The 18,257-nt window shown below is 44.1% G+C and overlaps 1 protein-coding gene across 2 annotated transcripts in view; it reads left to right on the top strand.

The window, feature by feature from the left end:
- The first annotated feature begins 2,352 nt into the window (after nucleotides 1-2,352).
- Nucleotides 2,353-18,257, top strand: part of TTC9 (tetratricopeptide repeat domain 9) — a 45,744-nt gene continuing 29,839 nt past the window's right edge. For both annotated transcript variants that reach the window (XR_009274844.1, XM_058807383.1), the window contains exon 1: nucleotides 2,353-2,719. Coding sequence is in view for 1 of the 2 variants with exons in the window: in XM_058807383.1 (XP_058663366.1) it covers nucleotides 2,353-2,719 (367 nt within the window). In the remaining variant the exon portion in view is untranslated. The remainder of the gene's footprint in view (nucleotides 2,720-18,257) is intronic.

The following is an 18,257-nucleotide window of genomic DNA, read 5'->3' as shown; positions in this document are numbered from 1 at the left end:
CCACCCAGTTTTATCACTATTCTGTGACCATTTCTGACCCGATCTGCACCCACAATGCCAGTGGCCTCTGCCAAACTCTTCTGTAAAAAAACTTACACTTTTCATAGTTTGTTTCAGACTACCACTGTTGATCTGTAACCAAAGGAAGACATCGCAAAGATCCCTTGAACAGAGGGGTGGAAGAGGAGAAAAAGTCACTTACGTCTTAGTGCCCCCTATGCCATGTAACTCCATGGGCTCAGGAAAATGCTGAAAAAGGGAAGCAACTACTCCCAATGTCACTTTGCTACATCACCCTCCAAGAAAACAGTTCCTTCTTTGATAGCTTCTGCAGGTGCTCAGATCTGAGCAATTAATCCTCTGTGGCAATCTCCTTTCCTCTGGCAAAGTCAGTGTTCCAACACAAGAGATATATGTTGTCCTTGTGAATTCTCCCAAGCAGCAATCAATAATGGTATAATGAAACCTCTGAAATTACTTAAACTTTGTGTAATATGACTAGCAGTCAGATCAAAACAATGTCCCAACAGGAATTTTCCTTCCTTAATATTTAGGTTCCACACATCAATTCCACTCTAGCTACTGTGACTAATATCCACCACCACCACACCCCCCCCCCCCCCAGGATTTCCTGATTTTAGATCACATGTACTTTGAGCAGGATTTATAAGTAATTTATCTCACTCTTGGCTTGAGGTACCTGGAAATGCTGAGCATCCATTTTCATAAAGTAAGATTTCTTGAAGATGTAGCTAGTAGGGCACCTGGAAATGAAAGCACTTGAAATCATGTAATCACTGCTGAATGCCTTAGCATAATTTCCCTTGTGAAAGCATTTTCAAAATTGTGCTTCTATCACAATCAGTGTGATGCTATTTGCTTCTCCTTGTGGCTCTGGCTTTTGGATTCAAGTGAGTAGACAACTGTCTGTCCTACACTGTGACCAAACCTCAACAAGGTCCAGAAACTTAGCAGCAGGGACTAACATTACCAATGCATAAAGCACAACTCATTGGCCCTGCTAACAAGGAATTATCCAAGCACTGGTCCCAGACCTGCATTAATACCTTTACATGGAGCTATGCCACACAGCTATCCCAGTTTGTCCAGCACTGCAACACCTACAGCACAGTAGGCTGTACATACCCCAAAGAAAAACTCAAGTCTCAATTTTAAAATGTTCTCATGGTTGCAGAGAGAAGCTTGAACACATTGCACCACAGCTGCAGCCTTATCATGTAAGAGTTGCATGGGTAATGAAAAGATGCATCCCAATATATTATTGAGAAAAAAAAATACACTGTGGTTTTTTCATCCATCCTCTAGTTTTTGTGGTAAGACCTACAAAATATCTTGGCACAACAGTACACCTAAATACATCCAACTGTTCTAATATTCAATGCAGACATGGTGTTAGGCCTAACAAAACAATGCCTCATGCTCCACACAGTTTTTCTGCTGTTGGTCTGCAGCAGGAGAGTCACTCTCCACTGATACCCCCAAACCAGGACATGTTCTAGGCATCAATGAGCATCGACCCATTTTTCAGCAGCACATAGGAAAATCTGTTTCAGGAAAATCAAAATCCCCGAGTTACTGGTGCCAGGGCAGTTACTGGTCCTTGGCTTCTGCTGCTGTGATGCAGAGCACACAGGAGATTTCATGGTCTGGCACTTCTTTGCCCAGTGATACAGAGTATACACACAGAAACACTTTGAGGGACCCTGAACAGGTGTTGATGGTGAATGGCCACTGGTGGGATCTGGGAGAGGAGATGGAGCTGGGAAAAGGGGATGAGGAGGGGAATGTTGGAGATGGAATCCCAGCCTGCCGACAGGGAGGCGATACCCTCAGGTACGGGAGGGCAAGGCACAGGAGGGCAGAAGGGAGCCGGCTGTGGGGGCTGGAGTGAGCTCAGTCTCAGGGAGAGCAGGACGGCGGGCAGGGGTCCGTGGGGTCAGGCAGTCCGGGGCGCTGAGGGTCCCGACGTACGCTCGCCCCTTGCCGGGCCGGCGCGGTGAGCGGTGAGCGGTGAGCGGTGAGCGGTGAGCGGTGAGCGGTGAGCGGAGCCGGCGCATCCCCACGCCCGAGGCTCGCCCCCGCCGCGCTGCGCTGCGCTGGGCAGGGGTCGCAGCGGAGCGGGGGGCGGCGGTGCCCACGGCGGGCGGCGGGGGCGGGCGGAGGCGGGCGCCCCGCGGGCGGCGGGGCGAGGGAGGAGGAGCGGCGGCCGCCGGAGGATGGGAGCGAGCGGCGGAGCCGCGGAGCGGCGCGGGGGCAAGGCCAGGAGCGCGGCGGCGGGCGCCGCGGCATCGCCCGCGTAGGGCGGCGCGGGAGCCGGGCGGCGCCGCGGCCATGGAGAGGGCGAGCCCGGCGGCGGGCAAGCTGAACGCCGGCGGCCGCGGGGCGGGCGATGGGCACGGCCCCACCGGCGGTGCCCAGCCGCGGGCGGCGGCGGCGGGCAGCGCCGAGCCGGGCGAGCTCATCGGACGGGCGCTGGATTTCAAGAGCGAAGGGGCGCAGTGCTACAAGGACAAGAAATTCCGGGAGGCCATCGGCAAGTACCACCGCGCCCTGCTGGAGCTGAAGGCTCTGCTGCTGCTGCTGAGCCAGGAGCCGGCCGGGCAGCGCCCTCCCGCCGCCGCCGCCGCGGCGGGGCTGAGCGAGGAGCAGCGGCAGGCGGTGGAGGCCATCGAGGTTGACTGCTACAACAGCTTGGCAGGTCAGCGGGGCCGCGGGCGGGAGGCGGCGGGTCCCCACCTGCGCCGCGCACACCTCCCTCCCCCTCCGCAGAGCAGCGCTGCCGCCCCGCTCCGCTCGCCGCATCTCCTTCCCTTCCGCTGGCTTCCATTTTCGTGTTCGCGCTCCCGCTGGGCACAGCCGCGTTGCTCGGGCAGCGCTGGGGAGGGGGCGCACGGCCGCATCTGGCGCTCGGGCTCGCCCGCGACCCCCAGCCCTTCTCCCGGGCGGCTCCATCCGCCCCCGATGAATCCGTGCCCTCCTCCCCCGGGAGACAGGTGGCAGGGCGGCGGTGCGTGCGTGGGGCGCTCCGGCTGACAGAAATCGTGGTTTGTGAAATGGCCAAGATTGCCTGCTGCGCTGTACCCTCAGCCCGCGATGTCCTTCAGTCCCTTCGCCGCAGCTCCGGCTCTGGAGCCTGTAATTAATGGTATTACAGAGAGACGGACTCCAACCACATTTGATGTAAGGAAGGGGAAGGGTTTGGGCGCAACTGCAATACCTCCAAATAGTTCTACCAGATATAAAAATAATTTTTTGGCTTCTTAGCACTGAAAGTTGAAAGCCAATACAGTCCTGGCTTCCAGTCATCACTGTGGTCAGTAGACATATGATCATGCCTCCCTTTGCTCCTTGCCATCTGTTTAGAAGTGCTGCAGGAAGATGGAGAGGAGTGATGGGGGTGTTTAACTTTGTAGTCTGATTCTGAAGTCCTTACAGAAACAGAACTCCTGTTGACTTCAAGAAGGTTTATCCAAACAAGTGCAGGATCAGATGTTATTTTTGGTCCCCAGCAGCACATGGTTTTTTCTTTCCAAACCTGAAAGCATCTCTACAAAAAAAACTTGTGCCTAGGTACATACAGGGAAGAGAGCATTCATAACTTGGACAAGACACACAAAATAACAGCATTAAAAAAGCTCTGCTGTTTTCCAGAAGAAAGAAGGGTCTCTCATCACCCTTTATATCCTTGGGGGTAAAAAATGGCGCAAATCAGGACATTAGCTTTTGGCTTTCTAGACAGAGTTCGTTAGCTTTGTTTCCTGTTCTCTAGTGCTAGAAAAGATGCAGTATAAAGTGAATGGTTTGAAACACCGAGCCAGCATCCTCTCGTCATAATGCATGCCAATCTCTTACATTCAACATGCCTTTTGGGATGTAATGGGGAGCATGATTTAGCTCCTTTTTATCATGTTTCCAAATACTCTTCCTTCAAAAGCCTATTGAAATCTTGTAGGTGGAGAGGCAAGTGAGATTTCAGAGTGATACCATAATTGCACAGATGTAATTTTGTCTCTCTACAAATTTCCGTTCACAGATTTATTAAAATCCATTGATTGTATTTGGCAAGGATCATTTAGATTGGCAGGGTTACACAAAGAGCCCACAATACTCTGAACAATATAGCTTGGTGAGCTCCTGGGCTTGAAAAAGGGCTCACAGGCACTATCTCTGTTAGATACAAATGAGACATGGTAGGTAGATGGTAAATGAAGTGGGAGAGAGAAATGGAATTTGTTTCTGAGGCACTTTCTGCCAGTACACAAGTTCCACTTGCTAGAAATGTCTTGACTCCTGCTGATGGACTTGTCCTGTGTCATTGTCATTGTCCAGCTCACTTTTTTACAGTTTCATGTTTGTGCAAGGAATTTTTGTCACTGTTGGTTGTATTTGATCTTGTCAGCAGCAGCAATTGGTGTGAGAAACATTCTCCATCTTTATCCTAAATATGAACAGATTTTTTTCTAAATTTAACCAGTATGAACACAGGAGGAGGTGAGTATAATTAACCCTGGACTTACAAGGAGTACTTTTCCTGGGATAACCTCACAGCAGGTCAAGCTGTCATTTTGCACAGGCGGTTGTCACATGTTTTCAGTAGATGGCATGCACAGAGCAGAGAAAAGCAATTGTCTCAGAAATGCACAGCTTTGTGTGTGTCTGCTGAGCTATCTGCAAGCAATTTTAAAGAAATGCCCTGCATGCTGGAGAGGGGAGTGTGCAGTTAAACTGGAATTGCAGTGTTTTTATTCCTAGTCACAGGCTCCCATTCTAGCAGGAGGATCAGTGAATTCACGTTGAAAAAGAAAGGAAGAGAGGAGAGGGAGTTTCCTCACAAATGTAACAGTAATTAGTATATATTTCTAATAGCAGCTTCAAGACATGCAGCAGTGAGACTTCATTTTCTAAGTGTGATGCAGCAGAAGACACCAGTTCCTTTACGCTGTGGGCTCTAGCAGAGGCACCAGCACGTACTGTTACAGCTGAAATCAGTGTTACTTGACATGGGGAGCAGAGGAGATGCAGGGAGTTTTGCTTCTGAGCACTGCTGGCTGCCTAGAGCTGTTTCTAAAATAAATAAATCTGTATAGTGCAGAAAGCATAACAGCAGTACATGTTAGCTCTGGAGAAGGCAGCTTTTCACTTAGCTCTGAAGTATAGCCGGTAGCATTACCAGCTGTCATCTGAGTGTCCTTATTAGCAAGTTCTTTTAGCACCTCCGCTTGCTCTCTAAGCCTGGCATTTGAGAAGCCCACCTTGCTTTTGCACTGTCGTTTTTCATGTGGGCACCACACATCCACCTGTCAGAGATGCTTTGCATCACAGCTACAGATGCACACACACATTGGCTTGTTTAGATGAAGCATGAGAGTCAGAGGGGAGCATCAACTATAGGTAAATATACACATAGGTGAGAAATAAACCCAGAGGGGATTTTATGTGATCTCATGGGTAAAGGCTGGTGTTGTTAGTTTGTTTTTTTTTTAAATCTGACCAACTGCATGAGTAGGCACATGTGGGCAAATACTAAACGGTTTTCAGTGCCTGTCATTGCCTGCTGAAGGTAAATTAGGCAGTGATGTGCACACAGATTCTTGTTTAGGTCCACTAGTTTTGTAGACCACCTTCAACAGGCAATTCTATTGTAAGATGGGGTGGCCAGCTCACATATTTATTAAAAGCCCCCCAATATTTGGTGTGTTTCCAACGTCTGCTGTTGTAGAGCTGTGAGGTACACTCACAGCCTAAACTATTTAGCCCATTTCAAAGGATCCCAGATCTGCTGGGTCCTAAGTTCTTGTGATTTTTAAAAACTTACTATTTCAAATCAGCCAAGGATTTTCAGAACTTGCCATTGGCAGAGCTGCTCATGTTTCTTTCACTAAGCTGCTAGCTGGGCTTCATTTTAAGCTCCAAGAGTTTTGCCTTAAAGGGACTGCCCTTCACAACTGTGCTGCTGCGTTCTTGCATGGGCCTGCCAATACCCCGTCATTTTACCACAAGTCATTCTGATGAATGTCACCAGAGGCAAGAGCAGCAGCATGGCCAAGGCTCCCAGAAATTGCTAGGGTAGGCAAAGACAAAAGCCTACCAGCAGCATAGAGCCTTGCGGAATGAATGCAGGGTTGTATGCAAACAGTCCTTTCTTTATGACTCACTGGCAGTCTCTGACCTTGAGGAAGTCATTTGACCTCTTTTTGCCTCTCTCAGCCCTGTTGAAAAATAAAGAACAAGGACCATGATCACGTCCTGATGGTGCATTCAGCTGAGTTTTCTACAAGTTAGTGGTTTATATTTTTGTAAAAAACAGATGGATGTACAAAGAATGCTTGTGGAAAAGTAAACTGGCCAAATACACATCAGGTCTTGATCTCCCTTCCACTCATACAGCATATTTGATCTAGAAGAAGCTCAAATGCTTTACATACTGCATGCAGATGGGGATCATTTATCAACTACAAATGCAACCACTGAATGCAATGATTATTTTATGCCACCATTACTGCCTAAAAGTTTACAGGATTAAAAGCACTATGTCTACTCCGCAGAAAGAAACAAGTCCTAGTCATTCCAGAGCAGCAAAATGCTAAGGGTAAGCACAGTTTTAAGCTTTTTTGGTGAGGGAATGTTGCAGTGTGATAAGCAAACCTCTGCTGATTTTCCTAAGCATGCAGAAATTCTAGAGCTAATTCTGGCAGGAGGAACAGAACCAGAGAGAGATATGGGTATGACAAGTGGCACCGGGGGATCTGCTTGCTAATCCTCCCTCTGTGCTAACCAGCTCTATTATCTTCACCAAATCTTTTGTAAACTTCCGTTTATCCATCTGCATTTTTGACCTCCCGGGAGTACTGTAAAGCTGTTAATTACATGAATGTAAAGTAGGTGTAGAGTGTTTATATTCCCATTCAGGTACCTGTAGTTTACTACAGGAGTCTTGGCAGGAGGGCACAAATGCCTGGAAGAGTATTAAAAATCTAGCTCTCCTAGATACATCTCAGTCTGGAAGATGATGTTTGGCTTCTTACACTGGCAGAAATTTGCACTGGTACCATTTCAATGGCTATGTTAAGGTCATAGTGACAGTCCCACAGAACATGACACTTCCAGCAGCACAGCAATCTTCTAGCATCCTCAGGCTGGGGTGTAGGTACTACTTCCAATTACCGTCAGTTGCGTGGTCTTCTGTGAGTAGTTCCGATGAGAAATCCAAATACAAATACTTATAATACGTAATCCAAGTAAAAATGTAACTAAACTCGAGAAAAGCTGGTAAAACTTTCCACTGACCACCCACTAGGAGACGTCAAAAGGAGTTTCTGCTACAAGCCCATCCAAGTATATAGCCGTTAGCAAGTACAGACTCTACCAGGACACATGGTGCTGTGGGTGTTAAAGCAGTCTTGGATTGTTGCTTGATGTGATGGTTTTTTTAATGTACTGTACATCAACAAAAACACCCTCTATAAGGATGCCATACATTAGGAAAGAGGGGCAGCAGCAAACAGAGCAGCAGGATGTGGTCTTCATTTTCACTTCTTGGTAGGGGGTGTTTCCTGACACTCTTGTTTTAGATACATCTGACCAGCCTGAAATGCTTGGAAGCTCCTTGTTTTACAGGACTGATGCAATTACTGCTCCAGGGAGGTGCAACTGCAGCAGACAATAAACACCAATGACTGTGTGTGGTTTTTTAGTGATAGGCCCAAACTCTGACATGTATTTAAGAAAGATGTGGAATTTAAAGCTATTGTCATGAATTGCTCTTTAGAAATACACAGTATTCACCTATTCCTTTTTGTTTAGGATAACAAAGATCTCCCCTGTGCACAAAGTTTCTTGTGCTTTGGAAGGGTGGGATGGAAATACATCCAGATGCCAGGGGGGCATGAGGGAGGGAAAAGAAAGGATAGCAAGCTGCCACCAACCTTGGTTTAAGTGATATGTGTCGGAGACCATCTCTTGCTGAGGCAGAAGGTGTGTTTTTCTCCATATATGTCACTATTTATCCCAAGCTTTTTCAAAACTTAAGGCTCTGTGGGTTGCAGGTTTTTTTGCATCCACTTCTACCTCAAGTTTAACTCCCTTTGCGTGAGGAGAAGCCTATCCCAGCTGACCTTGTCAGCATTTGCCTGAAACAAAGAACTGAGAAGGTATAGATCCCCTGGCCAGACTGTCCAGAGGAGCTGCAGTCTTGATGACCTGAGATCCCTCAAAGTTTAGCTACAGCTTACTATGGGAGATGAATCAGGAGATACCGAAAATCACAAAGCTCTCCAAGAACAGAGTGGTTAATTTGTTTACCTAAGAGTATTGCTTGTTTTCCACCATGAGAACACTGCTGTTTTCTGAGTTCTGTAGTAGCACATCTTTCCAGCTTTACTCCATCCTCTTCTGAAATGTAGTCCTAGAGTTTCTTTCAGCAGGAGTTATGCAATGAGTCACAGCCTCTTACACCTCCACAGGTTTCCATCAGTGCTGTGCTGAAGATGGTTCAGCTGGTTCAGTAAAACCTAGTGTTAAATCTGGGTCCCAGTCAACTGGTAAATATATCCATAAGCTCCATTGTTACCACCTTTTCTGGGAGCTGGGCCACTTCTGAATGGTTCAGCAGGTAGAACATCCTTCTCTTCTTGCTGTTCACTTGGGCTCAGGCCCAGAAATGTAACCCAGCTCCAGGCCTCTTTCTCCAGCCTCTCTCAGAACTGCTTATCAGTTCAGCAGCACATCCCAAGTTCCTTGTCACTGTCCTCTGCCATTGCTACAGATATTCCAAAAATGGAGGATCATCAGGAGTTCACACATTAGGATTTTAGGATGGTAAAGGAGCTGCTGTGAGGAAAGGAACAGTAAAAGTAAACCGTGTAAATAAAAGGGGAGGTCTAAATATTGCAAGCTTCTTGACATTGTGTTGTGTCTCAGAAAGTAACATACAAAGGACTGTGAAATGGGGGAAATAAAATTAGGAAAGAGAGAAAATACATAATAAACTTTTGAGAAAAATTGCTGGCTATTTATTTGTTCTCTTGCTTCGTGGATGAGAAATTGATAGGAAAGGGAGACAATTGCTATAAATTATGGTTTCAGCTTACTCACATGACCATACCAGTGACTAATATTGAGGGTTAAAAATGCTTGGAAAAAAAGTCAGAATTAACTATCATTGACTAGAAAGGTGTTACTAATGGCTGCTCAGGAATGTCTCTCCTTTTGTTCATTTCTGCACTGCATCTTGGATGGGAAACAGTAGGCTCCGGACATTGATGGATGAATGCAGGTAAATCTTGTGGTGGCATGGAGTGCTACTATTCTGTTCTCTCTAACAAAGATTGTAGAGTCAGTGCACTTTGTGGAAGCTTTGCTGGAATTGCTGAACATAACTCCAGCTGGGGCACACTCACTTGAGTGAAGCTAAGAGGTGGTAGTAGTGGTTTTCTATACTTGCCTAGGTAGTTGGAAATGGTAACTATTGAATGTGGGGCTGGAGCAGAAAAATCAATCTCAGGATAGCCATTTGGAGTTTAGGACACTGCCACAAACAGCACAAGACAGTTCATGGAAATGGTTTAGGCATAGTCATGTTTTTTCTCTGACAACCTATGGCAAAAGTGGCAGCTGGGAGCAGTGGTCTTTAGCTCTCATAGCTTGACATGCCAGAACTCATCTATTATTAGGCAATAACTGATGTCATGATCTTAACTTCAAAATCTGCCCCATTTTCCCCATTTTCCAAAATTCTTGACACACCATTGCCCTGAGGCTCACAGGCTGGATAGCACCATCTGCTTCTCCTTGTCTTTGTCCTGTGTACCCAGTTTTCCCATCATATGTCTCAGCACAGAAGTCAGGGCTGCTTGCATAGTCTGTGCCTCTACCCTTTAAATTCCTTTACTTGCTGTCCCAGTTGCAACACAGCTATGTCAGACTTTTTGACCTCCCACACAAAGCTTTGTTCTTTCCCAGACACCTCCCATCTCTGTTATGCCAGTGAGGTCCTCTCATCCCCTCGGTGGGTGATGTGACATTTACAGGAAGCCAGTCAGTTGGTGCTGGTTACCTGGTTTTGTGTGACCTCTCTACTGTATGTGTGCAAGCATGAGATACTATTCCCTATCTTTACATGCTGTGTCACTCACCTTGATAAAATGACCAACTCTTCCAGGGCCATGAATTCTAACACATGCATGTCCTGTGTGGCCATGACCACAATTCTGCCCATCACAGTAGCACATACTTAACTTGAAAGCCTTAGGCAGTGTAAGTCACCATCACTGAATAGTTCTGCAACAGCCTCCCAACAGAAGTGTGGGGGAAAAAAGCAATCCCACGCTGTTTGCACCTTTAGTAGTTGTGGATATTTTCCAGAAAAACATCATTGCCTGACAAGTCCTGTGTCTCAGGGTCCTGACTATGGTGTTATCTCAGTCCTTTTCACTCACATGTACCATCAACAAGGCAGGAACTGCAACCCTGTATATGTCCCTCTGTGCAGAAAACAACCATCCTTACTTACATTGCTACAGAAGCTTTTCAGGACCCAGGACACTGATTGTTGCTTTCAAGGGTTCATAATTTTTCCTTCTCCAGCACATCTGTGTTTGACAGACCAAATCTCTGCCCTACTAAAGCAACCACTTTTATAGACACTGCTCAGTATTCCCTTTCTTTCTTTATTGGGAGCAGTGCCCACTGCATTTACTTGCTGCCAGTTTAGGGGGCTGTCATGTAGATTGTTCTGCATCGATGGCAACAGCAACTCCTTTCATATCAGAGTGGCAGATAGCAAAACTCTGATAATCTAGCCATCCATCCAGTTGCCTGGGAGCTGCTGGAAAGAAACAGCTGGGTCAGCCAGCAAAGAGCCACCAAACTAGTGTTCTTCAAATTTTGCTTCCAAAGCTCCTTTGATGCCCTGATTACAATTGTCGGTTTCCACGCCCCTGGCATTGTTCTGGCCTGGCCACATCAGAGACATCTGACAGAAAGCTCATTTCCTACCTGATGAAATTCAGATGAGTTACCTTGAGTATAAGTCACCTTATTCTTGCTATAGGTCACCATATTTAGTAAAGCAAGAGCATTCAGGGCCCTCTTGGTAGAACCCAATCAGGCAATGGTGAAAATTTGGTGCCCATCTGATGAGTCTGTAAGGTTTAGCCTAACACGTAAAGACTGCTTTCAGATCAGCTCAGTTGGATGCTGCTTATCTTCAGCCTTTTCCAGTTTGAAAGACTCTACTCCAGACAGCAAAGCTGTTTACTGCTACCTGAAGCAGAAGGAGATGAGAATACAAAACAAGCAGTGGGGTATCCATTGCGTATCCATTGCCCCACACATTCCCTAGTGAATGGGAGAGGAAATTTACTCCTGAAATAAATGAAAAGCCGAGGACATGTCTGGGACTTGAAAATTTATGTCAGACCTTTAGTGCTTTCTTTGTCTATTCCTGGACCAATGTGACTAACAAACATCTACCCCGCAGTGTGCTGTGTTATCCCTGCAGTCACCATGAAATCCAGAAATGTACCGTGATAGGAAAAGCATCTTTATGATATAAAGGACAATCTAAGAATCTTTCAACCAGCTGCAGGGAAGAAGCTGTGAGAATTCACATACCTCTGCTCACCCCTGCTTCCAGAGAGGAAGAAGGCAGAAAGATTTTATTTCATCCACACTTTCAGAGAATAAATCCAAGCAAACAGGAGCTGCCCAGGGAGAACATCACACCACCCAGCTGATCATGAAGAAGGAGAACTGCAAGATCAGCTGAAAGAATGAAAGAAGGAGTGTCTTAGGGTGCTCTGGAAAATCATCCTAAGTCAGCCCTAGCTGTTGTTCTGCAAAGGCACCTTTTCTGTTGTCTAGTGATTCAAAAAGGATCAAATCAGAATCTCTGTACCATACCTGAAGCAATCATTCTTTCATCAAACAATGTGATGGAAAGTTAAGCCTCAACTACTTTAGTCACCATATATTTTTAATACTAACATAATTCAAATCCTAGATTACTGCCCTCTTAAATGCTTTGCAATGAATAATTGCTTAAGACACAGTACTGTGTCCATGTTGCAAGGAAACCAGAGCAGTGGAAGATCCTCACCTATACTGGAAGTACAAAGCAAATGGATTGATTTTCCTTTTTACATTCCCTAACTACTGTGATGGAGCTCAGACTGAGGTGGCTCATGGGATGGGGTGGTAAATTAAATTAATAGATTAATACAAAATAATTTTTAAGCCTCAGGTCTGATTAACTTGGGAGTAAAGTGCCAGAAGGTATCATGGAGTTAAAGAACCTAATAAGGTTAGAAAAGAAGGCTTAGACATATAGCTAATCAGAACATTCGCTGCCCTATTAAATAGCATAAAAATTGAAAAGCAAATATTACATTTTCATGCTTGAGAACCACTGCTAACTGGTTTGAATTTTTGAATAAACTTCTCTAAGATTTTAATTTTCCCATCTATGGCCATGTCACATAAGTGACTCAGTCATTCTTTGATCATCTGGTGTATTCACATCCTTTTCCTCTTCGTTTTTTCCAAACACATGAGCTCAAAAATTTTAGCAAAAAATTCTTAGTATGGTCTTAAATTTTGCATCACCAAATTCTATTGCAAATAAATTTACTTCTGTGTACCAGGTCATATAGTTCTTTATATATGACATTGTCATCCTCATCCCTTTTGACAGTATCTTTGAACTTGACAGTCAGTAGGTCACTCTGACTTTGGCACAGGGCTATTAATAAAGCACTAAACAAGCTCCATTCTGAAATTATTCCTGAGATATCCTACTAGTGATCTCTTTTCAGACCAGCATCCTTGTCAGCAGAACCCATTCATCACATAATTGTTACAGCGTATCTTCCTCAGCTTAATCCAAAAGGCACAGTCAAGACAGAGAATTGTATTGGTTCAGTGCAATGATTTTGGTGTTCCTGGTGCCTGAACACAGCTGCTATTGGGGTGGACGTTATCCCCAGTCAGAGATGCACTCCTGCCTCATCCTTCCACTGCCAGCAATTCACTGCATAAATGTGGTTTATGAAGGCTTTGGGAGTGATCTGTGATTTTTATCTGAAGCACTTTGCCACAGCTTATATTAAAGAGCAAACATCTTATTAGAGGACTGGCTTATGCTTTTGCATAGTTCAAACCCTGACTTTTTAAAGCAAATGATATTCTGAATCATCCCTCTGGTCTTAAGTTTGTTTTCAGCCTGATTTCCAAAGGAAATGAGTCATAAGTACATATGTTTTGTGCTGTCTGCCTGTCAGTCCCCTCTCAGTAACTTTCAAACCTGTTGGCCAGCTTGATTTGATAGGAAGAGAGATGTATCAATGATACTAAACTAATATGGTATAAATGGAAGATAGGGAAGAAGCAGGGACACTAGAGGCTCAACTGCATGACAGGGTGATGCTTTAACTGCCTCTATGTGGCCTGTCAAAGCTCAGACAGGTGACAGCCTGGCACAGGCAGGGTTAGTTCACTGTTGCTGACAAATCACTCTTCTCAGTAAGTTTGTTTAATACATTTTTAAGGAAAATAGGATCGAGAACTTTGTTTTATACCTCTCTTCAGTTAGAAAGCAGTTTATTTTTGATTTGCCTCTGTGATTCTTTCAGTTCTTCTCTCCATCCCTCCCACAAAGGCATAAAGGTTTCTCTCTGTTTCAAAACATCATTAAAATGGAAAAGCTTTAGGCTACACTGGATCTGGATAAAACATATGAATGAGTAATTAATTTAATGAAGGAAATATTCCTCCTCATTTGACATCTCCATCTTGCCAGATTAATCTTTTCAGCCAGGGAGAGTTCAGGGAAAATCCAAAATCATTTCAGTCCCAATCAATTTTCCATGGTAAGCCTGCTCTCCACCCCTCAGCAGACTCTGCAGTGGTCAGCTCTGTCATGTGTCCTGGGAGGTGAACCGTGAGCCACCACAGGGCACAGCACACAGATGTTACCCAGCCACGTCATCGTGCCTTGTTCATGGTACAGCATAAAGTGCCAGCTTTCATCCCAAACTGAGCATGCTGCAGTAAGCCAGGCTTGAGGCCACCATGGCATGCACAACTGTCTGAGACTTCATTGGAGAGCCTTCATGCTGTTCCAGCTGCATTTCAAAGTACTGCTGTCCGTTATTTGACCTACAGTGAGCAAAGCAGGCATTTCTCTTCAGCAGAGAAAGCAGCTTGAAATCCCTCATGTCCTCCAAAGTGCTTCCCTATTTACAGAAGGCCCTCTTTGTCTCATATGGGTTTTGAAAAAATACCGTAATTCCATTAAGACCTTAATTTCAGTGTTTAATATATTACAGTAAGAATTATAAATATTTGATAGCCGTTGTTGGAGTTGACTGCTGCTGAACACCAGACATTTACTAGATGGTTGTCTGCTGCTGCTGATCTCTGGTAAAGTTCTGTGTACTTGTTTTCTTGTGAAAACAAGTCAAGGGACAAGATTCCTTCAGTGGGTGTCTGTAGCAACAGGAACCCAGAGGAGGAAAGGGAACAGTGTAGAGAAGGTGCCACAGTGAGAAAGTAAAGCAACACAAGGTGAGCAAAAGCAAACAGCAACAAAGAGGCAGTGTTATAAATAGCAACTGGAACAGACCTGAAGGCCAAGTCTAGTTGACTGGACAAGACTGGATTAGATGACCACTGATTCTAAAAGATAAAGACAGGTCAAAGATTACTATATAGTCATAGAGGAGGAAACCTCCAGGGTGTTTAACCTGGCAGATCAACAATAACAGCCTTGGCAAAAAAAAAAAAAAAAAACAGAAGGAATTTCCATCTCTTCTAATGTGTCTGCAGTAGGAGCTATTATAGAATAGAATTTATTTATAGAATTTATAGAATTATATAATTTAGAGTTTATAGAATCAAAATGTTGTAGTAGCTAAAACCTGACTGGATCTCTTGCTGTATCAGTGCTTTGACAGGACTTTGCTCCTACCTCTCCTGGCTGAGAAAAACAAAGGTGCAATATGAAGATCATCTCCATGTGAAGCTCTTTATTTTGGTAAAATAAAGATTTGCTGATACATAACTAGAGGCAGATTTTGGCTTCAGAAAGTTCTTGTTTGCTTGAAATCTAGATTGTAACTACTGCTTTAATATTACCACTGCCAAGATTTTTCAGTAAGCCTCTGGTTTTGATTTGAAGGACTAGTAACTACAGGAAGTGGTAGGCCAAAATACTCTTACAAAACAGAAGCTGTGGGGATCAGATGAAAAGTTGGCTGAAATTCCTTGCTTCTCAAAGCCTTGGCTCTTTGAAGGAAAACTGCAGTATTACATCACTGAATTTGTCACAAAAAGGAAGCAAAAAGCACCACAAACTTATCTTAAAGTAGCTTAAGAACCATAGTACAGAAATAATGAACACTTTTAAATAGGCTCTTCAAACCTACAGAAGTATGAGACAGTGGAATATAATCACATAGCAAAGGCTAGCAGTCATGCCAGCTGTTCTTAAATGCTTATCTGTCCCCACGTCTGGCCAGGATGTTGCTCTGACATCCTCCAACAGGACCTTTTGATAGGAATTAGAACTAAATGGCAGCTGTCAAGGGCAACCCAGGATGTGCATGCTCTGAGTGTTCAGGACAATCAAGAATCAGACTGAAGAGCTGTCAACAGTCTTCCATCCGTACCCATGGGTGGTACAAGTTTACAGATAAGACATATCTCAAGTAACATTTGCTTAACCTGTTCTTAAGTATTTGCAAAGCTATGAACCTTCACAATTTTCCCAAGCAGTCTCTTTCAAAGGTTTACTCTTTTCACTGTTATAGAGTTTTTCCTAGCTGAAATGCAAGCCCTCTCCTTACTCTCTGAGTACAAGAACAGACAGTTTCTTGGTTATAACCTTCTTTGCATTTGAGTTGCTTTTTTTCTTTTTATGTGGATGAATAAAGTTAGCCTCTCTTCCCTCACTGTCTTGGTGAGGCCCTGTCCTCTCTGGACCACTTGTTATTGTCAGGGTCCTCCTGTGGATTTTCAGCAGAATTGCTTTCCAACTACCTGTTCCTCTGCTTGACTTACACAGTTGAGTCTTTTCCTGCAGATCTGTAGAACTTCTAACTTGCCACTATCGAATTGAATCCTGTTTTTATCAGAACACCACCACCAATTTGTGGGGATCCTCTGGAATTCTGCCCCAAACTTCCAACAGATACTAGCTTCTCACATCTAGAAGTTATGGGCAAAATGACAAGACAGTCTACAGTCTGTCATTTAGGTCTGTATTGACAATACCAAATGCCATGGGGCCTAGGACACATCAGTGCAAACTACTTAACGTTGCCTTTCATTTTGTTAAGAGAATTAAGTCTATTCATTTAGACTATGCTACTTCAACTTGCTTAAGAAAATGTACTAAAATTTGTCATTAGACTAGTGTGAAAGCCAAGATATTTACTGTTTTTCCTTTATCTTCAAGATTGATCATCCTATCACAGACTGGAGTTCAACTGATCTGTTCTGACAGCTCATATTAGTCCCAGGGTAGGCTGCCAGCCACAAAAAGCCTGACACACAGACTCAGCAGCTCCTTTGAGAACTACTAAATACCTTTTAATGTGTACCACGGTGGAAGGAAGCACCAGTGTACTTCAGTCACTGCTAGTGCCTCTCTCTCTCCTAGAAGAACTAATTGGAATGATGAAGTTGGGATCCTTCTTCTTGACGGGTATGAAGGACTCAGGAGCAGCAGAGAACAGAAAGAGACCATGCTATGTATTGGAAGGAAAGCATTGCCAGGATGGCAGGAGGGGGAGGAACAGTTGGTATCTGTTCACAAATTGAGTCAGGCTGAGAAGAAGGGGAAGGCTGTTTGGAAGAGGTGGCTCACTTTGGGCTCTACAAACATTTGTGGATCCATACTTCATTTAGCATTAATCCCTCCCTATGGAGAGAGGCAACCTGTCATACAGTTTGGATTTTAATTTTCCACCCATTTCCCTGCAAGCAGAAACATACGGGTATGTTTAGGCCTTTTTGGTACCTGGAGAGGAATAAATGAGAGCCACTGGCTGGAAAGGCTGTCATTGTGATATTCCCTTTTCATCCCATTAAGGTTGTCTGGGAACTAGGAGTCAGCTGACCAGATTATTGTCAGACATTATCAAGCTGTCTATAATTAGCTTTTTATTGGTGAGAAGCCAGAGAATTCTCTTTGTTTGCAAGCTTGGACTATAGAGAAAGAAGAGAAATATTTAATGGAAGAGATTGTTTGGAAACTGTAGATCCTAATTAGTGTCTCAGTCTTGTAGGGAAACTGCATGCAGCATTTCTCTGAAAAAAAATAGATATTTTAAGCATCCTCTTTTGAGGAATGCTGGTTTGCATTCTTGAAAGGCACAGCACACACGGAGCTCTGTGGAGATATGGATGCTTTTCTCAGTTCCTCTGCTGCAGGCTTCTTACATTCACACATTATATGGCTTCTTTTAGTACCAATCTATTGAAAATTTAACACGAGTTAAAACACAGGTTAAAGCTTGGGCTGTGCCTTCTACATGTAGCCTGTGCAGTTTACAAACTCAGGATCAATAAATCCAGAGAAATTTGGATAAGCATTCCAGTAGTCAGTTCTTTTTATGCTGTACATTAAAATTGTATTGAAGTCCAAGGTGACTTTAAATCTAAAATAACCCTTTACATTTTCAGCATCATCTTGTGAATCACGTTACCCGATTTATTTTAGAAATTAATTATATTGAAATTACTAACACATGACTGACATTTTCAGTCTCATATAGTAATAGTAGCCATTTTAATTCTTCCAGTGAACATTGTAAACCCCATGTGCTGTTTGTCAACACCATTTACACAGTCTGCAGCAAACAGGGGTTAATGATACGTGCATTAGTGGCATGGTTAGAAGGCTGCTGTCTAATCCAAGACAAATATTTTTTCTTTCCCCATCCCCTATCCCCCTGCTGCCTCCTGTTTGATTTGGGTTTTGTTATTGTTATTATTGTTGTTATATTCCAATAATTTCCCAAATGCTTAAACTAGAACTTACCACTACCATGTTTTCTCTTTCCTGAGGGAGAGCATCACCAAGCCTTCTGAAATACAGGACTCTCTTAGTCTGCCCTGTTATTTTGAGCCTTAAAAAGATGTGAGAACAAAGCCTGTTCAATGATATATGAAGGTCTTAATCAAATGTCTGGATAAAACCCTGAAGGAATTATATTAAAGTATCAATCATGTTTCCC

Source organism: Ammospiza caudacuta, chromosome 6 (assembly GCF_027887145.1).
Source record: "Ammospiza caudacuta isolate bAmmCau1 chromosome 6, bAmmCau1.pri, whole genome shotgun sequence".
Taxonomy (NCBI): Eukaryota; Metazoa; Chordata; class Aves; order Passeriformes; family Passerellidae; genus Ammospiza; species Ammospiza caudacuta.
This window is presented reverse-complemented; position numbering and strand designations above follow the sequence as displayed.